Source organism: Eubalaena glacialis, chromosome 4 (assembly GCF_028564815.1).
Source record: "Eubalaena glacialis isolate mEubGla1 chromosome 4, mEubGla1.1.hap2.+ XY, whole genome shotgun sequence".
NCBI lineage: Eukaryota > Metazoa > Chordata > Mammalia > Artiodactyla > Balaenidae > Eubalaena > Eubalaena glacialis.
The window spans coordinates 66,647,440-66,673,106 of record NC_083719.1 but is presented as its reverse complement, the minus strand read 5'-3'; the positions used below and the strand labels follow the sequence as shown (position 1 = coordinate 66,673,106).

The 25,667-nt window shown below is 38.0% G+C and overlaps 1 protein-coding gene across 1 annotated transcript in view; it reads left to right on the top strand.

Moving 5' to 3' along the window:
* HAPLN1 (hyaluronan and proteoglycan link protein 1) overlaps positions 1-23,010 on the top strand; it is a 68,258-nt gene extending 45,248 nt beyond the window's left edge. The window contains exons 3-5 of the mRNA XM_061187977.1: positions 12,611-12,982; positions 20,382-20,684; positions 22,721-23,010. Coding sequence (XP_061043960.1) covers positions 12,611-12,982; positions 20,382-20,684; positions 22,721-23,010 — 965 coding nt within the window. The remainder of the gene's footprint in view (positions 1-12,610; positions 12,983-20,381; positions 20,685-22,720) is intronic.
* The last annotated feature ends 2,657 nt before the right edge of the window (positions 23,011-25,667 follow it).

The window sequence follows — 25,667 nt, the reverse complement described above, 5'->3', positions numbered from 1 at the left end:
AATTTTCCTCAACTATATAGTTGGTACACTAGATACACACACACATATAGTTTATACATTTATACACACATACACAACGGTTATAAATAGAAAAAGCAAGGAATGAAATGCAACTTTGCATTTGCTAGCCCATTGCCCAGTCTTCTTTGCATTTGTGTGTCCTTTTAAAATAATCTACTCATTCGGGCATTTGCTAAACATTGGCCTTCTTTGTGCAAAATACTGAGTTATTCTCTATGGAAGAACAAACCATCTCCTCAATGAGCTTAATGACAATATTATCGGGGCAACAAAGATGACAAGAAACAATAAAATAAGTGTTATAGAGAGGTGGAAATATGAAGAAAAGAATAGTTACCAAACAAAAATATCCTACTATTTAGAATTTTGTATTCATACTCACTTTTTAAACCCATAAAATACACCTTAAGAATATTTCTAAACTTGTTGTTGAGTAGCCTAAAATGCTGAATTCTATGTTATTCTATAATACATCTATTAAAACAATGAATTTTAGAATATTTCCAGGTATAAAAACCTATATTTAATAATATTTTCAGGTAGCAACAAATTCACACTAACAGCCATTGCTTTCTCTGTTCCATCCTGAGTGCTGAAATTGGCAAATTATGCAGGAAGCCAATGACTGTTTGGAAACTTTCCCAAAGCTTTTTTTTTTCCCCCCAGAAAAATCCATTAAATAGAGAAGCCTTTTTCTTTGGTTGCAGCTTTGCTGGAACCAGTGTTGACTCAGCTAAAGCACTGACCTATAGCTGAATGGCTTAATGTTAAAGTAATTTCAACATGCTATATTTCTCTGACTTTCCCAGCTACCAAGAAAGAATAGTTAGATTTCTTTATTGCTTTGGCTCTTTATTTTAAATGGAAAATGGAAACTACTCTTTTAGGAATGTATTTTGGAGTACAAAAATCTACCAAAGTGCTAAGTTAAAATATTTAATTAGGAGGTATCAAAGTGAAAATATCCAGGGGGTGGGAGGGGATCTCTGTTACAGAAATATTTTTATTTCAAAATGAAGACACTGAAAGCATAAGAAATCTAAAAGTTCTATACAAATCACTTCAAAAACATTTTGTGTATTTTGTATTGCTACAATGTAGTAGCAGCACTAAATACATGTGTTCTCAAAAATGATTATCAAGTAGTCAGTACAAATTGGAGCCATTTTAATCTTGTTTTAATTAAACACGTTGGTTGCTTGACTTGAGTGCTTACTCAGTAACTAATTACCACATGTATAAGCTCTGAGTAGTATGTTTTTACATACTCAAGGATTATGCTGTAAAAGGTACTAAAGAATATTATGTTAAACAAGAATTCTACCTACCTTTTCCACACACTGTCCACTCAAACAAGACAAGGACATTAAGGATAAAAACACAGAAAGACCATAGTCCATCAAGTACAAAATTAACAAAGCAAGTTAGAACAGGGAGCATTTACTACAGTCAAGGGTTCAGATTAGGTGAAGGGGGTGGAAAGAAGGGAGAGTCGTTTCTTGTTTCTAAAGAGAGATCGTAAATTTAAAATAGAAACACCACTGAAAACATATCCTTGAAGTGAGGAGATTTCCACTTCTAGAGGATTCTATTTGAAGTGGTGTTTGTTTGCTTCCTTGCTCTGCCTTGTTCCTGGAAAGCATTGGAAATGACGTTTGTCCATTTGGCTCAGAGTTACTGAATGGTAGGGAAGGCGCAGATCAAACAGGTGAAAGGCATGTAAGTTAAAGACAGGTTTCCTTATAAACTACAGTATGTATTACATATACTTTCTCTTTTCTTAGTTATATGGCTACATTTTTTCACAATGGATTTATGATTATCTGTGACCAATAATATTGCTAGTAAAAAATAATGAACACTCACACAAGGGTTTTTTCCTTTTCTGTTTTTTGCTTTTTTCAAGAATAGAGAGGAACATTCTAAAGTTTTCTTCCCTAGAATAATGTGGGTTATGAACAATTCTTATTTTCTCTTGAAAAGTGTCATAAATTATACTGAAAGGTTTTAAATCTCCATAATCTACATATGATTATTTTATGTCCTCACTTTGCCTTGTTTTTTATCACACAATCATTAACGAAGGGTCTTAATTAGCTTAAAATACTGAAAAGCTGATTGGAGGTTAATACTTCATAGAGATGTTTCCATGTAAAAGGAATATCTTATTTTAAAAGATGTATAATATAACAGTTATTTATAGGCTACCCATAATATATTAAAATCAAAGTGTGCTCCAAAACCTAGCTTTGGCCTCTTTTCTTATAACTATTTATTTGGCTTGCATATGTAATTGAATAAATAAAAACAAATGAACATATAAACAATAAATATAAAAGTGTTTTAAGGGGGAAAATCTTGTGAGAGAGCCCCTAGGGGGCTGTAGGATGAACCCCATAGAGGGGCATTAGGAAGGGCTCTGTAGGCTGAGCTCTGAATAGTAAGCAGAAGCCAGTCACATCAAAAGCCAGGGACAGAGCATTCCAGGTAGAAAGAATGGGAAGTGCAAATTCTCTGAGATGGGAATAAACATGGTATTTTCAAACCAGAAAGAAGGTAAAGGGACTACAGCCTGGCAGTGGAGAGGGTGTGGTTTAAGATGAGACTGGAAGAGGAGGCATGAGTGAGACCATTGTACTTTTTATTTGGTTCAGAGTATAGAGTTCAGATTTTATTCTAAAAGTGCTTGAAAATGGCTAAAAGGTTTTGAGCAAGGGGTGATGTAATATGATTTACATGTACAAAAGACCAGGTGACTACTGGATTATGGTGGGTCAAGAGTAAAAGTGAGGAGACCTTTAGGAGGGTCTGGAGGTAGTTTAGGTGAGAAATCATAGTGGTGTGGACCACGATGGTAGCAGTGGAGATGGATGGAGATGAACCAATCTGGAAAAACAAAAAAAAAAATGAGGTAGAGATGGCAGCACTTGCTGATAGACTAGACGTAGGGATTAAGGGAAAGGGGCATATCAAACACACCTGCTAGATTCTGGCTTGAATAAATGGATGGATGATGGAGGCATACAATGAATTGAGGAAGACTGGGAGAAGAACAAGTCTGGGCAGGAGAGGAGGACTCAAGTTATTTGTTTGGCATCCAATATATGACCAGCAGGTCGTTGGATTTACTAGTTCGGAGCTCAGGAAAAAGTACACTGCTAGAAAGTTTTGGAATCACCAGCACATAAATATTTATAGCCATGGGACTAGATGAGATCGCCTGGAGAAGGAGGAAATGCAAGGAGAGACAAGGAGATCGCCCTGGTCTGAAATTTGGAAACCCTCAGCATCAACAGGTGGGATAAAGGAGGATACAAAGGTCACATGTTCACTTCCCAGAGTCTAAATCCTGATCACTGATAAGTGGTAATTTTTTTCCCCAGGTAACTTTTTTTAAAAATCTAAATTAATTGCAAGTGTTTAAAAATAGGAGATAGTCACATTAAAATGTGCATTTCTAGGGAATTCCCTGGTGGTCCAGTGGTTAGGACTCTGCGCTTTCACTGCCAAGAGCGTAAGGGCAGGGGTTTGATCCCTGGTCGGGGAAGTGGGATCCCACAGGCCACGAGGCGCAGCCAAAAAAAAAAAAAAAAAAAAGTGTATTTCTAGCATCTGTTGAAAAATCCAAAGACCTGCTGCTTTTCAGCCTGCATTCCCATCGGACAACATCAGTGGGAAGGAGCACCTGCTCCCCGTTAGCAGGGAGTGCGCGCACCCAGCGATGGTGCGGTGCCTTTCACTCCTTGTGTTCTCAGGACCATGGTGCTCCCCTCATTCTCCCTCAGCCTTTGTTCGACTTACCTTTCGTTTTGTTTCAGCACTAAACTTTTAATACTTGACACATTATAGGCTATCAATTCATGACTGTTGATTAAGAATCAAAAGTTCCCTTTTGCCTCCAGAACTGACTCTGGATAGTACTATCTTGATATCTTTCACACTAAGTGAAGACCCTAACCATACCAAGGTATAAAACCAACAGTGTCCTTTCTGCAAATTATGGATAACTTGAGCTTACGTTTTACCACAAAGTGGAAATAGTCTGAGCAGAGGCAAGTAGATTTGAGCCCTTTACCACATAAAAACACATTTCCAATAATTAGGGCGTGTGTGGTTAGTTACAGCCTAATGAAGAAGAATGACTCATGCTAATGTTTCAGTTTCCCCACACCCTTTGAAAGAAGTCTGCACTACAGTCCTGGAAAGTATGATTCTTCAAAGATTGTCATTTACTATATTAGTGAAACATTCAAATTTTATTTTCTTATAATGTATTCCTTAATTTCTCTATATCTGTGATAACTCTATTTTTTTCCTAAGGCTAAAATAATAGAAATCAAATGCTACTTCTTTACCCATAAATCTTCGATAACATGCATAAATTTAAATTCTGAAAATTATTAGCAAGAGCAGACAACTCCAAGTTGACAAAGCTAGTATGACTGTCTCAAGTTTTGGGACCAGTTATATTGGACTTACCAATGGCAATAATACTGATAAATTAATATTAACATTTAAAACCACTTACTATGTGTGATACACAATAGAAACTTCATTACCTAGGTCATCTCATTTAGCCCTCACCACCACACTGTATAAAGGTGGTTATCCTCACTGAAGCTGAGACAGGGTCTGTAGCTTGCCCCAGGTCGTATGGCTGTTGAGTGGTAAAGCTGAGATTCAAACTCAGGCAGGCTGATTGCTCTGCTCCTGACCCACCAGGAAACATACAGCCTCCATCTAAGCCTTCTCTGAAAAACTTCTGAGTGAAGCAGTGGGTACAAACGGCTCCCATTTTATTCCATTCAATTGATATAATTATGTTCCAGAAGAAATCAAATCACTATGAAAAAAAGATTTGGTCTCAAGCCTTGGAGAAACTTTTCCTCAGGCCACCGTAGTGATTCTGAAGAGCAGTTCAAGGAGCAAGGTGGGGGGCACAGCTACCAGGACACACTTTCCACCTCTACCCCCAAATGAAGACTTTCTGGAACCCCCAAGGAAACTGAGGAGGAAGCAGGAAGAAGCTGGATTAGATACAGGGTTTTTTTTGAAAAGGCTTTAAGGTGGTGGTCCTGAAATGAGCTCCTGTTCTATTAAGAACCACTAGATTAGGAGAATCATCATTAGTTGATGAGATGCGAGTTTTCAGGAATCAGTACTTTCTAGGAACTGTCTTCTGAAAGAGCATAGGAAAGAAGAAGAAGCTGGTTTGCATACCTGGCACACTTTGGACACTCAGGAAATGTTTGTTAGTAACAGCCAACATTTACTGGGCACTCAGGGTACCAGGCACTAGGCTAAGCTCTCAGCGTATCACCTCCTTTAACCCTCACAAGAACCCTGCAAGGAAGGTGGCTTAACTCCATTTTACTGATGAGAAAACTGAGCACATAAAGGTTAGGTGACACCAAGTAAGAGGCACAGTCCATATGCTTAACCAATAAACTACAGCTGCTGAGAAAATAGATGAAACAATAATGAATGTGGAAAGACAAAAGCCACAAAGAATTTAGTAGAACAGAGCTAAACACCCTCCTCACACATTACTTCTTCCTGGTTGAAAAAGATGAAGAAAAAGGAATTAAAAAGAGACAATATTTTTCAAGATAGTAACCCAGTTTCAGGTTTACATCTCAGAACACAGATTTTTGAACTATGTTCAATAGTAGTTCCCCTAGAACTACTTGGAGGCTCTTGATGCCCATTTCCAGCAAAGAAGCTCACCTTTTATATGGCAAAGATCTGTCTAAAGTATCCTTTGGGGAGAAAAATTTCTACTGTCCCTGAAAAAACCTTCAGGCTCTAAAATAGTGATAGCACTTATCCTTATTTTTTACTATGAAACTTGGATATAATAACATGGTACACATTCATGATCAACATCACCCGAAACAACACTATATGTTGGTGTTGGGCTGTCTCCCATCACAGGATCGATTTAGCTCTAAGGCAAGTGTTGGGCTGCACCCCACAGGCCTACAAGCCCTGTGCTTGCCCAGCTTCAAGACTGAAGAAAGAGCCCAGAGTCAGCAACAGAGACATCAACAGTTTAATGGATTGGGGAGCTTACACGTCTGAAGCAAGGTCCTGGAGCGACACCCCACTGTGTGTGGCAGAGGGCAGGCAGGACCTGGCTGCAGTCTTAGCTCCCCAGGGGGAGGGGAGGCTACCATTTATAGGGGGAATTGATGTCAGGTTGGTTCATCAGTTACCAGGGAAACCAGAAGAGGAGCCCACCCCTCACCTCCCCTTTGAGAAGCTATCATGGTGGAGACTTCCTGATCTAAAGCTAGAATAATCATTAGCTGGGGCCTGGGGCAACTGTGTAGGAAGGTCAGTCATGAGAGTAGGGAGTAGGTGAAGCAGGCACTGGTCGAGCAGGGGATGTACAGAAAGCAAGAGAACAGCCATCTTGAGTGGTCTGACCATACAGGAAGGAAGACAGATGTGGTCAATACCTAAGGGAATGCTCCACAGCACAGCACATCAGATAATGCAGGTCACATACCCATTTAAGAAAACTGAAAACACAATTCTAGGTAATGTGGTTCAGCTGCAGATTGATAGGAACTAGCAGGGCACAATGACTATACAGTGCTTAGAGAGCAGGTAGGCCCCGGCAGAGGCTGGAGGGGTGTTGGGAGGAGTATGTTCCTGTAGCCTGTGAGGCCAAAAGACAGGGTCGCGGAGGGTGAGAAACAGCAGTCATCACTCTACAGCAAAGAGCAATCTTCACTCACCTTATTTTCAGCTTTGGACTTTTCCTTTACAGTCAAAACTAGAAGACGGTCAGTACCTTTGTCAGTGGTGTCTTAAAGGAATTGAAAAAACGAGGTAAAATGTCCACGTTTTGAAGACCTGTTTAAATACAACATTATTATTAACAGAACCATAGGTCTTCTACAAAAATATAATCTTGCAATTATAACAATATACTGCAATTCTGGCTACCAGCTTCTTGTGTGTATTTCTAGAGACACTTTAGGGAAAGTTTTTTGTTTATCTTTGTCAATTAAGTTTTCTGTTAATTTTTGTCAACCATTTTTTATATTTTTATTCCATTTCTGCTTAGTGCATGCGCAGGTGATACGTGCACACGGTTCAAAAATTTTTAAATATGGGAGTGTACACAGTGAAAATATCCCAGGAGCTCTCGACCCAGACATCTACCTTTTCTTTCCACAGGCTACCATGGTTATTAGTTTCATGGGTTTCTAGGGATTCCTTCAGATATAGTTTATGTAAGTATACATATTTCTTTCCAAGTTACACAAATGGTAAGAAGCACACACATTCTTATATGTCTTCAGGTCAGCGTTTGAACTCCAGGTGAAAGCAAAGATGGGCCAGGGATAAATACAACAGGATTTCAAACCCAAGTCAAGTAGCAGAGGGCAGAGGGCAGACATGGATCCTCCTTAAAGCTTCTTTCCTGCCCTCTTCAGGTCACCCTTCCTGAAGTGCTGAGTCATAGAGGAGAGACTCAGAGTCCTTACATTGAGAAACAGCTGGGCAAGAAACTAAAGCTCTGTCTCTGATAAATGAAAAGCCCTCTGAAAGAATAGTAAAGACTAGATGCAGAGAGGGAGGGGCAGTGGGGAGGGCCCTTGTAAACGTCTCTGATGCAAAGCTGACAAGACACAGCGGAATCAAGACCGCTCACTGATGGGAGCTTCTGGCTCCCAGTGAGCAACATCGGGAACAATGGGATTTACTCCAGTCGGAAGGAAACAAAATACAGTCGTCCCTCAATGTCCACTGGGGGTTCGTTCCAAGACCCAACTCCAATACCAGAATCCTCAGATGCTCAAGTCCCCTGTATAAAATGTTGCAGTATTTGCACCTAACCTACAGGCATCATCCCTTATAATACCTAAAACAATGTAAATGTTGCTATGTAAATAGCTGTAAATACAATGTAAATGCTATGTAAATACTTAGGCAAGCAGCAAATTGAAGTTTTGCTGTCTGGAATTTCGTTTTCAAATATTTTCCATCTCTGACTGGTTGAATCCCAAATGAGGCACACACAGATATGGAGGGCTGACTGTAATTATAAACAGTTAAAGATTAATGAGTAAGATAATTTTTTCCTAAATTATGTATCCTACTCAAACGTCATGTGTAAGATGAGAGACATGTCTAAATTATGTATTCTTTTTAAATATTGTGTCTTTAATATGTATCTTTATCTGTTTTTATAAAGTGTTTTCATTTAAGAGCAATATGGTATAAAGCAAGGGCAGGGGTCTATGTCCACTGCCATAGCTGAGCACAGCCTCTGGGAGGCATTAGTCTATTTCAGTCACAGACACTTATCACAGGCCAGGCACTATTTTGATGCTGGAGGAACAATATAACAAGACGTGGACTAGGGAGACGGAGTGACTGTTTTCAGTAGACTGTGGTAAGCACAACGATAAGGATACAAAACCATCCTGGTTGCTCATCATCCAGCAGGTTGGCTACCCTAAAGGAAGTAACAGCTTCCAAAGTGCTAGTCTTACACATCTCAACCCACCAAAGTGATAACAAATGCCGCAAAAATAAGGAACCATCAAATGATGTTGGTAGAATTTTTTCTTGGGAGGGGAGTATTTTTTTGTCTTTGTTTAGCCATCTTAAATATATTCCTCAGTTTTGTTTGTTTGGGTTCTTTTTACATTTTATTGGTCTAGGAAATCCAAAAGTCTGGAGGCTCCTTCATTATACACCAGTGAGAAAGTAACCAACACCAAGACTGGTTATTTTATACAATCCAAAAAGTTATTTATTTTTAAAAGACAAACTTTGACCCATAACACCTTTTTTTTTTTCTTTCTGTTACCTCTATTTCTTTGGCAATGAACTGCCCCCCCCAAATGTTTAAACTTTTAATAGAACTAAGAGCAATATTTAATAGTCCAATACCATATTTCTAAATTGTTTTTCTGCAACTAATTGTTTTTGTCCTATTGTTTAAAAGATTTCATCTAAATTACAGAGTGATACAAAGATCAGTTTTTCGGTCATGCCATTGCTTTCATAATTTGGTGAAACTGAATGATGTCCTCTGGATTTCACAGCAGACTGTAAAATAATAATGAAGCCCTGCTGTTTCCCCTGGAGACAACTGTGGTCTTTGAAGTGCATCAAATCCTTCGTCACTGTCACTGACACTCACTAATAAAAATATGAAATTCCTGTAACTTACAGATTGAACTTTTAAAAAATTCAGTCCCCCTAAAATGAGCACATGTGTGCTGCTTGGTTTTCTCTAGTTAATATTTAAAAAAAAAAAAAAAAAAAGGATAAGCAATACTCATTCTGATGATCAAGGTTTATTTTTATCTTTTGCATTTGATTTGCTTTACAACTGCCCTGTTGATTGAACAGTTTTGAGTTAAACATGAATTTCAAACCAATCCACATTTTTAACCCAATGATCAGATTACTCTAGACAAGACTGTGCAAAGTTTGCCATCAGCATTATAGGCTCCCTTTGTTCCCGCCCTCTACCCTCTCCCTCTTAGTGCGTTTCCTGGCTGATCCCTATCATGACAACCTGCCATAGGGAGCCAGATACGAATCTTAAGCTCAATGTTCTCATGATGTAGACCTGTCACTCAAACAGCTAAGCCCTGCTAGAGCCTGCAACAGAACCCAGGGCTCCTGACTCACTGGCCAGTGCTCTTTCCTACATCTTACCTGCTCTGCAACAGGCCACGCCCGCCAGCAATGCTCAATGCTGTATAATCTGCAGTGTTGAGCTTCTAAAAGCAAGCAAACTAATAAAACACATTGTTCTAAAGGCCATGTTGGGGATTTAGGTTAATGAACGTTAATGGCCCTCAGTCACTCAAAGTGTTGCACATTACACAACTTTCTTAGGGTTCTTTGAATTTCAGCCAGGGCCTCGTGGCATCTACTACCTCAACACCCCAGTTGCCCCAAAAATAAGAATGGTGGAAATTTATACATTCTAGCAGGCTTGTTAGAAAAATTATTTTGTGGGAAGCCAATGGATTTTTGGTGTCTGCTTAGTTCTCAACATTATACCACGTAAGTCATCATCTACGCAGAATGCTAGAGTATAAGTAAATAGTACCTAAAAAAAAATCAGAAGCTTATACTTCTAAAATACTACAAGATGATTTACAGTTAACCTCAGAAAAAAATTAGAAGTTTCAGTCTCTTGTACAAGACTTTTGATCTGTGCTTTAACTCTTTAATTTATAAAACACTCAGGCCTTGTATTCATTCTGGAATACCTTATGATTATGCTAAACCACACAATAATGTCCAAGTTTCCTATATAACACAGGTGGCATTGTATGTATTATTTTACTCCACATGGTTAAAAACTTTGTAAGTGGAACCATGGAAGGTTAATATATGTCAAAATTATGCTCAATATTAGGCAGTATCATATAGGAGAAATACAGGGGAAAAACTATGCAGTAGGAACAGTTTGGGCCAGCCATTATTTTAAGTGCTTTATGTGCCTATCAGGTCAACTATACATAGTAGATATTACTCTCCCTAATTCACACGTAAGGAAATTGGGGCTTAGGGCTTGCACACCTTGCTCAAGGATTCAGAGCTAGCAAATTGAAGAGGTGAGGTTAGAACAAGGTCTCTAACACATCAAAGCCCATGTTCCTAACTACCATAACGCCCCTTTAGCCCACTGCATTTGGGCATTAGTTTTGACTTTAAAGTAAAAAGCTTGAGAGAATAATGAAACTGCAACTTTTTGAAGGCCTCATGTCTTGTCTAAACTCAAGTCCCAGCATGGGAAGGCCCAGCTTCAGGCGTCCTCCCAAGGTAGTGGGTAGATCCATGTTCCCTAGGGCCTCAGGCATTGCTGAGCAGAGTTATTAAACAGCACCTTTTCCTCCTCCCAGAAAGAAGATACTAGAAATATTTAGGAAGAACATGGATGCAGTCCCTGGGGATATTGCAGGGGGACTATTATACATAGGGTAGAGTTGGATACATTTACCTTTTATGTCTTATGATTCTATGGGCCTAAATAAGAAGATAAAGAAGAGAATCTAAAGGAAATGCTTAATGAGCTGGATTTGTGATTCATTTTAATTAACCCATTATCCTCTCATTTTATGATCTATTCAAAGTAGGGGCACTGGTGGCTTTAAAAGTGGTTAAGCTGTTCAGTTTCTGAGGACTGGGACTGACATAAATATGTTCATTTTTTAATATGAATTTTGATTGCTCTATGATAAAAATATAACCATTGTCTATTCTTGGACGCTTTATTTTAAAATCTGAATCCTACGTATGCCATTAAATAACTAAGTTTTGAGGTCTGTCTGGAGATGACTGGCTACTCCCCTGATGACCTGTGTACTATCGCTAATGATTCGTGACCAAGGTTTATTCAGAAGCTCCAGCCTAAAGCAGGAAGGGCTGCTTGAAAGACAGCTTTGGCAGCCTTTGAAAGCTGTGTGTGGATGAGGTATGTGTGTCCAGGAATTCTTATATCGCTTTCTCATTTTCAAAGCTTGCACATCCTCAAGAGACCTTGTCAAGGTCAAAAGCGCAATGAGCGAACCAGGGGAAACCCCAGAGAAAGCCAAGATCTGAAAATAACAGCGGGCTCTCCAGAGGCCGGCGGCCGTGCTAACTTGGCAGGCTAGGAATATCATGGGGCTCCCAGGAAGGCAATAAAGTCCTTGGAGGAGGGAGGAGGGAAGCGAAAGGGCAAGGCATGGCAAGGCAGAAGCAAAGCAAGAGGATTCTGTTAACCAAGATACAGCAGAAAGCAGGGGCAGCGGGGGGTGGGGGGGGTAGAAGGAGATTTAAGGGAATAAAGAAACATAATTATCTGGTTAATTAGAAAATAAATATAACTTTGGATACATTTTTAACATCCAAGGTTTGAGGAATATATTTCAAAATCTGGAGTTTTTTAAAAAGCACTCATTAAAAATGCCTTTCTGATGTCTGGCCTTTGTGTGAAAATAATACATACATGTTGCTTGAAATGCTCCAGAACGGCATATCGCAGGTGTATATTTGAATTGAAGCCAGAGGTGGAAGGACAATCTAATTCTTTGGCCAGAACAGTACAATGAAAGTTAATCATGTTGCCGTATACTTTTCCTAGAAATATAATACAGACTTATCCTATTAGAAAGCTCAGCTGGGGAGAGATCAATTTACCTAGCTTGAACGTTTTGGGTTTATATTGATGAAATAGTTATGGTTCCCTGTCACTTCTCTTGGTCTTGTTTCTACGTTTTTGATATTTAACTGTAGAAGAAAAATAAATAGAATTTACGATGACATCTTCAAACTTCAGATGACTATAGAGTATTATAGCCAATATTTCTCATTGATTATAATGCACATCCTTCCTTTTTTCAGTGGCTTAAAAGACATGACTACCTTGTAGATGCCCTCTAGTTACTAAAGGTACCTTTCTATGTGGTTCAAAGGAGATCTCTGCTCAACAATGCAGAGAAGCTTATCGCCAGTGCTACTCTTTGTCAGATACCCTGTGTAGGTAGTATATTTCATATTATAAAAAAGTCTAAAAGCATATTAATGGTTCTTTCCTTTTTTTCTCTCTTTTCAATTATAGCAGAAAATGGTCCCCGTCTAGTCGTGGAAGCAGAACAAGCCAAGGTGTTCTCACACAGAGGTGGCAATGTTACACTGCCATGTAAATTTTACCGAGACCCTACAGCACTTGGCTCAGGAACCCACAAAATCCGAATTAAGTGGACCAAGCTAACTTCAGATTACCTCAAGGAAGTGGATGTTTTTGTTTCCATGGGATACCACAAGAAAACCTATGGAGGCTACCAGGGTAGAGTGTTTCTGAAAGGAGGCAGTGATAATGATGCTTCTCTGGTGATCACAGACCTTACCCTGGAGGATTATGGGAGATATAAGTGCGAGGTGATTGAAGGATTAGAAGATGATACCGCTGTGGTAGCATTAGATTTACAAGGTAAGTATCTATAAATCATGTTAAACTTAGGAATGATAATTAATCATTGTTTTTTTTCATGACAAGTAATGTCTAATGGTTACCACAGTGCTGATGTGAGAAATCAAAAGTCCATGTAAAGAATGTTTTTCTGTTCTTTTGTAATCTGCAATCTGTCTATGATTCCAGCTTTCATATTTGAAATGTACACACAATGGTTATATGCAAATTTGAAGCTATTTGCAAGTAGGAGAAACATGCAGTGGAACTGAATTAACAACATTCAGAAACTGCCTTATGCCATTCAAAATTTAAATCTCATTACATAGTTATTAAGAAATTCAGAGTGGAGGCTTTTTTATTATGCTTCTAAAATTAACTCAGTTTCAAAATAATGGCAAGTTTTGTGAAGGACATCTGCTAACTAAAATACATTTAATTGTATTCTGTAAAATAACTGTCAAAACTTAATTTAACAAAAAAGTAAACTCTGGATTTATTTAAATATTCTTGTAAAGAAGTAATTTTTTTTAATGGTCCAGAGTCTCTTAGACACTGAATACCAAATGGTCAAGGCATTTTGTGGGGGGAGTTTTATTTCTTAAATATGTAATACATTCAGTAGGTTCAAAGATCAAAATGTATACAAAGCTAAACAATAAAATGTATCCATGCCATCCTGTCTCCCCTCTGCCCAAAGCCCTTTAGGCCTCTCCTTAGTTTCTCATGTATCTCAAGACACCCTTTATTCATGAATTTCAGTGTTTCTTTACAAGGAAGGATGAACTTTGGCTGCATTAATAGAAGACTTTCCTTCCTTATATAAACTATAGGTGTGTGTTTGCTAGAAGCTCCTTTCACATTCTAGGCCAGATTTGTGGCTTTTGGAAAAATATGTTTGGCCCACTAGCACTTCATTGAAGATGTGACCTTCTGAATCCCACAGAGTGCCATCACATGCATGCAGATTTATTAGCTTTATGTATCTGATACATTGCTTGATGTTGTAAAGTTCATTTTTGTTACCTTCTCTTGTCTCTCTTAGTTGTAATTCTTGGCTCCTGATTGCATGCCACCTTATACTTTGAGTTTTTATTGATTCACTTTCATATTCATGAACATTGGCATTATTCAGGATGAAAGAAGTAATTGGCTTAGAGAAGACAGTCAATCATCAAATATTAATTGAGGGTCACTTTCTTTTATCAAAGAGGCATCAGGCACTGGACGCTAGTAGTATCAAGATGCTTATGGTAGCCCCAGCTTTGTCAGTATATGCTTTGTAACCAGAGCAAGTTACTTATCCTTATTGTACCTTGGCTTCCAATCTATGAATAATAGGTTGAACTGTATTATCTGTTAAGTTACTTTTTCTTAAACTTAAGTAATTCACATGCCATATTTATTATCTCCCTACACTTACTTGGAAATACATTTTAAATAAATAGAAACCAGTATAACTTGCCAGAAATAGAAGGAAACCATAAAAATAAGTACAGTGAACATAAGATATTTCTAATTATAAATGGATACATGCTTGCTGATGGCTTTGAGCATGAAGCCAGCTCTCCCTTTTCTTGAAAAGCAGATTTAACACGTGTTAGAAGATAATACACTCTATGGTCAAACTGAGACTTCCTTTAAGACACAATTAGAGGTGTTGAAGGGAAATTGTAAGAAGAGTAATTTTGCCTGTATAGGCCCTGCACTCTCCCAAATCTCCATGTTTTCCATGCTTTCATAACACTTCTCTACCATATAGCACATACGTATATGACCTAAGTAAATGTGTCCAAGAAACCTATTTAATTGATAAATACTTTTACAAGTGCTGTTTTGGTACCATGAGAAACAAAAAAATTACAAATCATGGTTCCTTTCATTCAACAATCTTACAGTCCATTAAAGATTCTAAGATACTTTCAAAAGTAAGTACTTTAAAATAAGGTAGAATTTGGTAAAGTAAGTAGGTAAAACAAATTGCTCTAATCATATGCATATTTATTTTGCTCATTTTCAGTAATGTCCCTTGACAGCTGAAACTTAGGGAAAGCTCCTTTTCTAAGGTAACATGTCTAGGAGTAAGAGCTAGGGCTAGAATTTGATACCTAGGGCACTGAATGAAGTCTATGCTTTTATCTACTATGATCTGGGAGTTTGCAGGAAGGAGAAAGTTTCTGTTGGCGGGGGGGGGGGGGCGGGAAATGGAGGTTTCAGAGAGGCAGTGGTGTTTGACAGCCTCAGTTCTTCTGAAGTTTTCTCAAGATTCTAAAAGGCCCCAAAGTTATTTGGGAGATGACCTAGGGACTGTCCTTTGGTCATACTTCATTAATTGGTGTGCCCATTCTCACTGCAGAGAATGTTTTTCCATCTTTCTTGTGTACTATAAAAAGGGCAGAAGCAGTCATTACCCAGAGGCTCTGCCTTGAAATAACTGACATTTCCATATTTAACATTATATACATGAATTCATTTCTGAACTGGAGAAAATATAATCCTTCGAGAATAAGATCAAAGGGACTTCCCTGGTGGCGCAGTGGTTAAGAATCCGCCTGCCAATGCAGGGGACACTGGTTCGAGCCCTGGTCTGGGAAGATCCCACATGCCGCGGAGCAACTAAGCCCGTGCGCCACAACTACTGAGCCTGCGCTCTAGAGCCCACGAGCCACAACTACTGAGCCCATACACTGCAACTACTGAAGCCTGTGCGCTCAGAGCCTGTACTCCGCAAAAAGAGAAGCCACCGCAATGAGAAGCCCTCGCACCGCAACGAAGAGTAGCCCCGGCTCGCCACAACTAGAGAAAGCCCGCACGCAACAACAAAGACCCAACTCAGCCAAAAATAAATAAATAAATAAATTTATTTTTTAAAAAAAGATCAAAGATCAACTCTGCCCTGAGCCGTCCCCTTCCACCCCCAGCTATGATGTTCTCAGAGCACTGTATACAGATTTCCATTGTAATTCTAATCACATTTTGTTTTGTAAATATTTGCAAATTGTCCGTCTTCACCTGCTAAATAGGATCTACTTGAGGCAGTCAAGTGCCAAAACAAAGTCAGTGCTCAGTAAATAGTTTATAGGTGAGTGAAAGTTTGATACAATGGGTTTATACTTTCAAATACAAAAAAGCCTGCATGCAATGGAAGGCGGTGGAAAGGAAGAGACATTTGATTTGGACCATGAAAGGTGAACCTGGTTCTTTCAAGGGGTAGAGAGCATGACAAAGCGGGAAAGAGGGCATCACAGGTGTGAGGGAGAAACTCTTCAAAGGCCAAAATGTGAATAACAGATGCCACAGACAGTCAGCATCCACCTTGACTGGTTTAAGGCTCGTCATGGCAACAGGGTGGGATAAACATTTTTAACTTTTTATTATAGCCAATTTCAAACATTTGGAAAAGTAGAAAGACTAGTAAAATGAATCTCTATATATCATCAGCTTCAAAAAATGTCATGATATAGCCAATCTTATTTTATCTTGCTTTATTTATTCCCACCCCCAATGAATAATTTTCAAGAAAATCTCAAGACATTATTTTATCTATATATACTTCAACATGAGAAAAGAACTCATTTTAAAATAAAATTACAACATTTTAATTATAGAATAAGATCTGAGGAACCTTGATTGCTACCTGAGGATGGACACTGTGAGGGACTTGACAATTTCCACCTAGTCTGGGGTAGATGGTCAAGGTGCAGCAATTATATACATAAGAGTTTGAAGGCTATGATAAACCACATGTAGCACAAGAGATACCTTGTGGTTATCATTTACTAGCTCTTATTCCAGGTCCTGACCTTTTTCCATTACCAATTACATCCTTATAGAGGACCATCTACCAATCAGCAAGTTTCACTCAAGCTCCTTGTCAATCTTCTAACATGCATAAATAAGACCAGGGAAGCGTATCATTTTGAATATCATAATTAAGCTGCCTTTCCAACTGTAATTGTACAATGCCTTTAATCATATTGGCCCTTTAATACCAGATTAAATGGTATGTGCTTCAAAGAATTTTCCCGATTAGAAAAATATCGTTCTTCTTCAAGATGCCCAAATTGTATGGTTTGTATTTATAAGATTTTATTCTGTCTTGGATTCAAATTTATATATCCATAGTATATATATCAAATCATGGACTCTTTGCAGAAAGAGGCCACACTCCACAAACTCAAGGTACCCTAGAGTACTGAGTGCAATGCCTTGCTCTTAGTTGTGTTTTAAGATCTGTTTTTCAAATCATACTGATTAAAAAAAAAAGTAAACCCTTTTGAAAAACTGACCTACCTATGAGTTGGAATTAGCTGTGGAAACACAATTTTTTTTCATATAGAATCTTGGATAGGGTAAAGCCCTCTGATTACTACCAAATTACCCACACTGCTAGAAACAAGCCTTATATGAATATAACAAGGAGAGTGTCACTAGACATTCATGAGTAGCCCAATACAGAATTCACTTGCGCAATCAATAAACATATAGATAATGATATGAAAACATATTTGTGCTTCCAATCTTCCACTGTATTGGTCTTCCATTGATGAAAATGGGGCCAAATACACAAAAATATAGTCTGAGAACTTTTAGAAATAGAAAGCTAATTTCAGATATGTACATAGCACTGAAAGGTACTCTGAGAGGCACTGAAGAAGGTAAAATTGTTCTGCATGGTCTCTACCTTTTTATTACTAAAAATATTTACTTTGTGGAGTTACTGAAATTTCCTTAAGCTTTTATATGTACCATGGCATGAAAACCTTTCATATATCCAACAAATTGATATTTGCCAACCACTAGGATGAACTGGTCTGTGCAATTATAAGTCTTAAAGAACGTGTTTTTAAAACATTTCAGTTGACTAAACTACCCACATCATTTGATATTATTCTTTTCCATGTGAGGTATCTTCCTTATTAATCCCCTTTTTAGTGATGCATACCAGCCCTTCATGGAAAAGAGCTTTTGATTATATTTTGACACATAAGTATAAAATAACCATACTTGGAAAATAATCGTATACCCTTCTTTCTCACCCATGAAAGTTTAACTTTTCTTATTTTTGTAATACCGGATGAAAGCAATCACCATTTGCTCCATAATTCAGCTGTAGGAATTGCACTTTTTTCCACAGAGCCAAGAAGGTTTCTGTAATTATAGTCTTAGATGTTGACATCTTAACTAGCTGAAAGTAAAATGAGCAAATAAATAAAATACTAACAAACATGCAGTTCCAGAAATGCCCACACTTGCACAAAACATTTGATTGTTGAAATGTATGCACCAAATGTGTACAATACAGTGAAACTTTTAAAATGTTGGTGGGGACACAGAAATTGACCTTGATTTACTTGGAATGTGTTCTTTCCAGCATCACCAACCATTAATTAAAATCTGCTAAGTAAATCTTCTGAGTTACTATAAGTTGATCATTTATTCTTACAATTGAAAAATAGTAAAATTTTAATATAGGGTTTCACTTTGACTTTGAGCAATGATTGCATGAAATTATGTTCAGTTTGAAAGGAACTCAGAAATATATTACAATGGATTTGGAACTGAATCAAACATAACTCAGTCATTAATCAAGGACAAATTACTAAAGAAAAAATTTTCACAATGCCTATGGGAGTCCACCAAACACAGTCTGGTGAATTTAAACTGAGAGGTTGTCTAGGTCTTTAAAATTATTATAAATTAAAATAGTCTGCATTCTCCACTGTTACCATCTTGAGCTATTTGAGAAATGGAATTCAACCTAAATGGTTGAATTTAGGTTTAGATAGTTTGAGATTTTCTCTCACTTAAGGTCTAGCTGCCAAGGAAACCTCTACTGGATAAATTAAATATTTTCCTTTTCATTGGCATTCCTGGGGTTGCTGAGAAAGAGGATGGAAGGCATGAGGGGGCAGGGAGCACTAAAGCAGCCCTTCCCAGTGCTGACTGAGTCTTAGCTGGATGCTGGGCACAGCCCTTCTTAGAAGGAGTCATCTTCAGGCCTTCCCCACCTCCATTCCGCCCACTGCTGCAGGGGGCAAAGGCAATGAAGGGAGTCTTTTCCTCCTTACTTTTGGCTCCGATTCAGCTTACAGATCCTTCAGCCAAGAACCTGAGAAGGCAGGATGAGATCAGGAAGCCTTCCTGGATCTCTGCCTCTAGTGGATGGTGCCAGCGGGACTGCCCTACAGGGACAAACGTGTCCAGCAGAGAGACCTTCAGTGGATGTGACTCGATTTAGGCTACTGAAATTTCTTCTTGTAGAGTCTTCCAGGACAATTTCTAAAAGAATACATTTCCTGTGTACTGGTTACACCATTAGTGGATTGTGCATCCATCTTGTATAGGGCCTGCAGTAAAATAGCACGTTTGGTATAATCCACCAAATTACTGCGTCAGCAGACAGTTTTTTACATTCCACACACTAAAATATGAATTATTTTTAATTATATTTAAAAATTCAAGGCAAAGCCTTGAATAATCACTCGAAATTAATTGTCTTTTAGCAACCATGGGGGAGACATTTTGATACAGTGGTCCTCCATAAAGTCCAACAAATGATGCAACTTTGCTTTCTTATGATGCAATCCTTATCCTCTAAAGAAACTGTGCAGAAAGTTGTGAAACAGCTCAGTCACCTCCCATGATTATCTGACGGAAAGAAATGCTTTTGGAAAGCTGTTGCATCTTCCCAAAGTCAAGTGCCAAGTCACAGTGTTTACATATACTAAGGGTTTTTGTCCTCTAAAATATTTAATCCTTTGGCAATAACTTTGACAGATGTCTATTTTGTAGGACAAGCTTCTGGAAGCTTTTTTTTTTTCTATTTGCAATAAAAATGTTTTTAAAAGCTTAGTTTCAGTTTGCAATACATGAATACGGAAACTGAAAAATAGTAATGGAAACATTTTAAAAATGAAAGCTCTTATTTTAGTCGCATTGTTCAAGGACAGAATAAAGTAAGATTAAGAACTACACTAAAAGTTGAAACAGATAAGAGAGCCACGATGTTTTTTACAGAAGTGCCTCACTGTAAAATGTTACCTTATTAATATGAAATAAGACCGCTTAATTGTGTTGTTGTTAGATATGCAATAGGTAAGTTCTCAGGGAGCGCTATTTGGAAACTATAATCTGCAGACGAATCGTTTCGGAAAGGAGAATTGTCAGGACTGAGCTGAACTCTTAGCAAAAGAGGTAAATCACTGAAGTTACCGGACCAAAGAGCTAACTGTGAGATGCTCAGAGCTGAGAGGCTGTTTGAAGGGAAATGGGACCATGAGAAAACACTGCAAGTGGAACAAAAACTGCTTCTTCATCTGATGGAGATTCTATTATGTTTTTCCCCACTCAAGTGGGATTTGCTCATAGTTCTTACTATTTGTGCCACTAACGATTCCTTGCCTCCTCCTTTGGACAGGTGTGGTATTTCCTTATTTTCCACGACTGGGGCGCTACAATCTCAATTTTCACGAGGCACAGCAGGCTTGTCTGGACCAGGATGCTGCGATCGCCTCGTTTGACCAGCTGTACGATGCCTGGAGGGGTGGGCTGGACTGGTGCAATGCTGGCTGGCTCAGTGATGGGTCTGTACAGTATCCCATCACAAAACCCAGAGAACCCTGCGGAGGCCAGAACACAGTGCCCGGAGTCAGGAACTACGGGTTTTGGGACAAAGATAAAAGCAGATACGATGTCTTCTGTTTTACATCCAACTTCAATGGTAAGATATTAACCATACTGCCTTGTTTCCTATCCCAGAGACCAATACATACTGTGATGTGACATTAAACTTTTAATCTTATCTACTTAAAAAAAAACAAAAAAAGCTTTGAAGTGTTGCTCCAGATATAAGAAATTCTGAAATGTCATAATTTTTTAAAATCCACAGACATCAAGCAAAAGTACATATTTCCATGATTCTTTGGTTTTATTGCATCCAACTGTTATTATGAAATAGTTTAACTGTCACGTTGTATGGAGTCCTTTTCTTACTGCCAAAGGTGATGCTGCCACTGGGTGCCCTCCATGGGATAGAGACCTCTCCACTGAAGTAAGGATGGCATCTGTGTCATGGTCTTCTTCTCTAAATTACAATGTCAATTTATTCATAGATGATCAGCAAAGCTTAGGATAAAGAGAGAGCATTATCTCTCTGATAAAGAGAGGGCTCAGGATAAAGAGACCTTTGCAAGAAAATTAAGTAGAAATAACATTGGAGGTGAAAGCGGAAGTGAGAGATCCAGGTTGTATCAGTGCTGATGACTGACTCATTGAATGCGACACAGCTCCCAACCCTATCTTGCTCCTTCCAGAACCAGCGACGTAACATGTAGGGCCCAGTTCAAAATCAAAATGCGGGCTCCTTGTTAAACAATTATTAAGAATTTTAAGATGACACAGTAAAGCATTAAATCACGCGTGCGGCCCAGTGTAACTGTACAGGTCGCAAACCCACGAGGCTGGCCCTGGCCCCATTATTTTATATTTCAGGTGCCTGGTGACATGCTTTGGCGAAAACAGCAAGGGATCAGGGATCAACAAACTTTCTGTAAAGGGTCAGACAGTAAATATTTTTGGCTTTGTGGGCCATATGGTCTCTGTTGCAACTACTCCATGTAGCTTTGTATGTTATAACACAAAAGCCGCCATGAACAATATTAAACAGATGGGTGTGGCTGTGTTCTAATAAAACCTCACTGGACCCATGCGCTGTAGTTTGCCGGCCTCAGCTACAGATGATAGAACTAACCCTCTTATTAATGTTTCCGTGACGGCTGCCCTTTCTCCAAATCATATCCTCTTAGTCTAGAAAGAACTGGCAAGCATTAATTTAGACTTCAATAATCTGTATTTAAAGAGAGGCAGGAGGGTATCACATTACAATGTGTAATCAGGTTAGACAGTCTGATTCTATTCTGCCTGAAACTAAAAGTCTGAGAAAATCTTGCACTGATGGGTATCACTTTAGTCAGTTGATGTCACATTTTATACATTTCATGCATATTTGATACAAATTGAAGGAATCTCAGTAATTAACACAATTGAATTAGTGGTTGAGACTAACTTGCTCTTTCTTGTAAAATCAAGCAATGGTTAGGTGTCAGAGCTCCCACAGAGGGAAATTGAAAAAAATAACTAACTTCATCCTCTTTGCCAGTGAGTGAACAGACTGAGTTCACATTCTGAGTCCATATTATTTATGGCAAGTGACTTCCTGTACGTTTTGCATTTTCATACTGTAGTCTTTGAATAAGAATAATGTCTTATTGATACCTGTAATGAAAAGGACTTGAGGGCTTTTGATTATTTTTAAATGGACTTTTCTGTCAGGAATGTTTTTTGATCCTTTCACATTCAAATTTTGCCTCTCTAGAAACTTGTGCTGGGCTTCAGTCTTGCTACAGCTAGAATTTAAATAGCTCTTGCTTTTAACATGGAATTCTGTCTTCTCTAGTGCCACAGAAGGGCCCTTTTTGCCACTAATTAGCTAAAAGAGACCTATCTGTCATTTCCCTTTTCTTTTTTACAGCTCTAAAAGGGCCATGTCTGAACACACATTAAGGGGCAAGGAAAAAACTAATTTAATGGAGAGCAACCTAGGGGCACTACATTTAACTGACAATCCTGTGTTTCAGAACCTTTACAGACACTGCTCTATATCCCTTCATTGAGAAACACTTCCATTTAGGGCTCCTTCCACCTCTGTGGGGCTGAGCCACAGACAGGCCCACTGACCCTCTCTCCTTTTCTCCGCAGGCCGATTCTACTACCTGATCCACCCCACCAAGCTGACCTACGACGAAGCGGTGCAGGCTTGTCTCAACGATGGTGCTCAGATTGCTAAAGTGGGCCAGATATTCGCTGCCTGGAAACTTCTGGGATATGACCGTTGCGATGCAGGCTGGTTGGCGGATGGCAGTGTCCGCTACCCCATCTCTAGGCCAAGAAGGCGCTGCAGTCCTACTGAGGCTGCGGTGCGCTTCGTGGGTTTCCCAGATAAAAAGCATAAGCTGTATGGTGTCTACTGCTTCAGAGCATACAACTGAGCGTGCCCCTAGAGCACGTCAGTTTTAAAGTCATTAAGAACATGTGAAAGGTTTTTTTTTTCAATATGAACTCATGCAAATTACCAAAACTGTGATAACCCTTTTTTACTTACTGTAAAGTCATTTTCATAAAGACCAATTCATTAATTTGTTTTTGTAAAGCTATCATTCAATATATATTATAAATTAATATAATTTTAAGGGAAGCACTACATAAGGAGGCTTTAGAGCCAAACCGTTTAGGCTACATCATCCCAACGAAGTATCCTTTCAAGATCGGGGCATGCAATAGCGTAAGGATTGCTAGGATTAAATTAAGGAAAGTAAAGCTACTCAGAGTAGCAGCTGCCACAAGCACAAATTTTACACATTTGTACAATTTTGAAATGCACTACAATAAACAGATTAGAGCAACAGATTTGAAATACAGGCTTCTTTACATAAACTGAGATTCTGAGAGGCTGCACAAAACTTAGTTTCACAAGGGAACAATCTACACTTTTCTAAAATATTTCAAAGCTCCAAAAGACAGAATTATTTTACTCTTTAAAATCCTGCCTTTTTGACCAAAAAAAAAAAAAAAAAATTCATATGGACTCCAATGTATAATAACAAGCACAGTTAAAACCCCTTAATGATCCCATTTATATGAAGTATGAAACTAAAATAAGCAGGTAATATTTAACCAATGAGACTCCTACCTTCTTCTAATTAAAATTACACATGCCTGAGAAGAATTGTTTTATCTTTTGAGTAGCTTTACTGAGTTATATTTAAATTCTAAGGGCCGTTTGCTAAGCAGCATTTAGCATCTACTCAGGGCAGTTATATAGATAAACTGCTGGACAGAAAAATTGTAAAATTTAGCAGCTTGATTTTATGTTAGCCTATGAAATGTTATTGTCCTATAAAAATAACTTTAAAATATTTAATATTTCTTTATTTACATGACATGACAAAAATTTAAATCATAAAAGGAATGAATTACTATACTTGTCTAACCAAGAAATAAGAACCCAACTTTGAAAATTCTTATTATTCCTATTTGTATATATACTAGAAAGCCCAAATGGTGCCTGTGTTTGGGGAAAAAAGTCAACAAAGTAGTTTTAAACCTTTCTCCATATAGAAAATGTGGTCAGTGATGTCACTTTTCTTGCTGATCATCATTAGGCTTAAATGAAATGCTGAAGCTGTCATCAAAGAGTTTACACTAAAATCTTCAGGGCTTTAAATGAAAGGGTAAGAACAGCTTCAGGAAAATAATTTTCCCTGTTAGCAGCTCCAATCTTAAATAAAGCTCGGTTTTCCTATATTTTTATGACTGTTGAGACCCCACAGGGACCAATATTTGTATTCAAATTACATTTCATGGTTTCCCATTGTTTCACAGTGAGTTCTAATAAATGGGATTTAGTATAATAATCCAAGTATGACATAGCTCGTATGCTTTCATGAATGTTTTTATGTAGATTTTCCTCCCATGAACATGAGTAAATAAATCTGTTTCCTGAATTGATTGTGGTTGCATTCAAAGCTCTGTAATAATTCTAATAAATTTACTCTATAAATGTAGAATTATGTGTGTGGAAGGTATAGAACAATTGGAATTCCATGAAATCATAACTATATGCATACATTATCTAGGCAGAACATTATAAATAAAAGTAGATCATTTCTTCCACCAAAAGCATATCTGGAAATTTTCAGATGCTTTCATATTAAAAGATGAGAATGTATGCATGCACAGTTTTACATTAGGTTGGATATGCAAATTGTACAAAAAATATAAGTCCAAAGAGATTGTGAGGTTTAACGCAAACACTGCTAATACAAATAGAACTCAAACTTCTAAATTAAAAATACCTGAATGGTCTAGGAGAAGATGAATATATTATTCAAAGAGGGACTATCTCCAAAATAGTGACTCTAGTACCTCAAATATGGGGGTTAGCTCATTGGAGGAAACCCATACTTGAGTGATTATTACCCACGTTACAAGAATCTTATTGGAATTGCAAGTGGAAACAAATTTCTATTGAAGCAGATATATAATTTTCAGTTATTGCTGCAGAACTCTACCTTTATAATATTAAGCATAGTAGCATTTCTTAACTTTTGAATACTTACTAGTACAGGAATTGGTGCTGATCAAAACCTCTGGAGTGACTGTTAGCTGATTAAAATCTATACTGACTCCACACCATTTTTCCATGCTTGTAAAAAATATATATATATATGTCTTAAAAGAATGAATACTGCTGGGCAGAATTTTTATCTTCTTCTGACTTCCCCCAAAGGATCAGAGTTCCCATACCTTTTTGGACTCCTCCTTGAATAAGAGTTTCTTTTTAATGTTCTTATTTTGCCATTTTCCACCAAATGTCTATTTTCCTACTTCATTCCTCAAGATATCTCACTGAGAATGTCTGAAAAAGAAAGGTTATCCTAACACAATTCCTAACAGAAAGTCGGTACAACACTGGTTAATTCAGAAAATTGCTCCTCAGACTTGGGTACCAAGAGTATCAGAGGGATGAGATGGGAGTCTGGGTTAGGAAATCTTTTGATCATTTTGTCTATAATTAACACTTGGTCCATTTAAGGAACAAAGTATATCTGCACATTTCACTGACTCACCTACATTGGAAAACCTA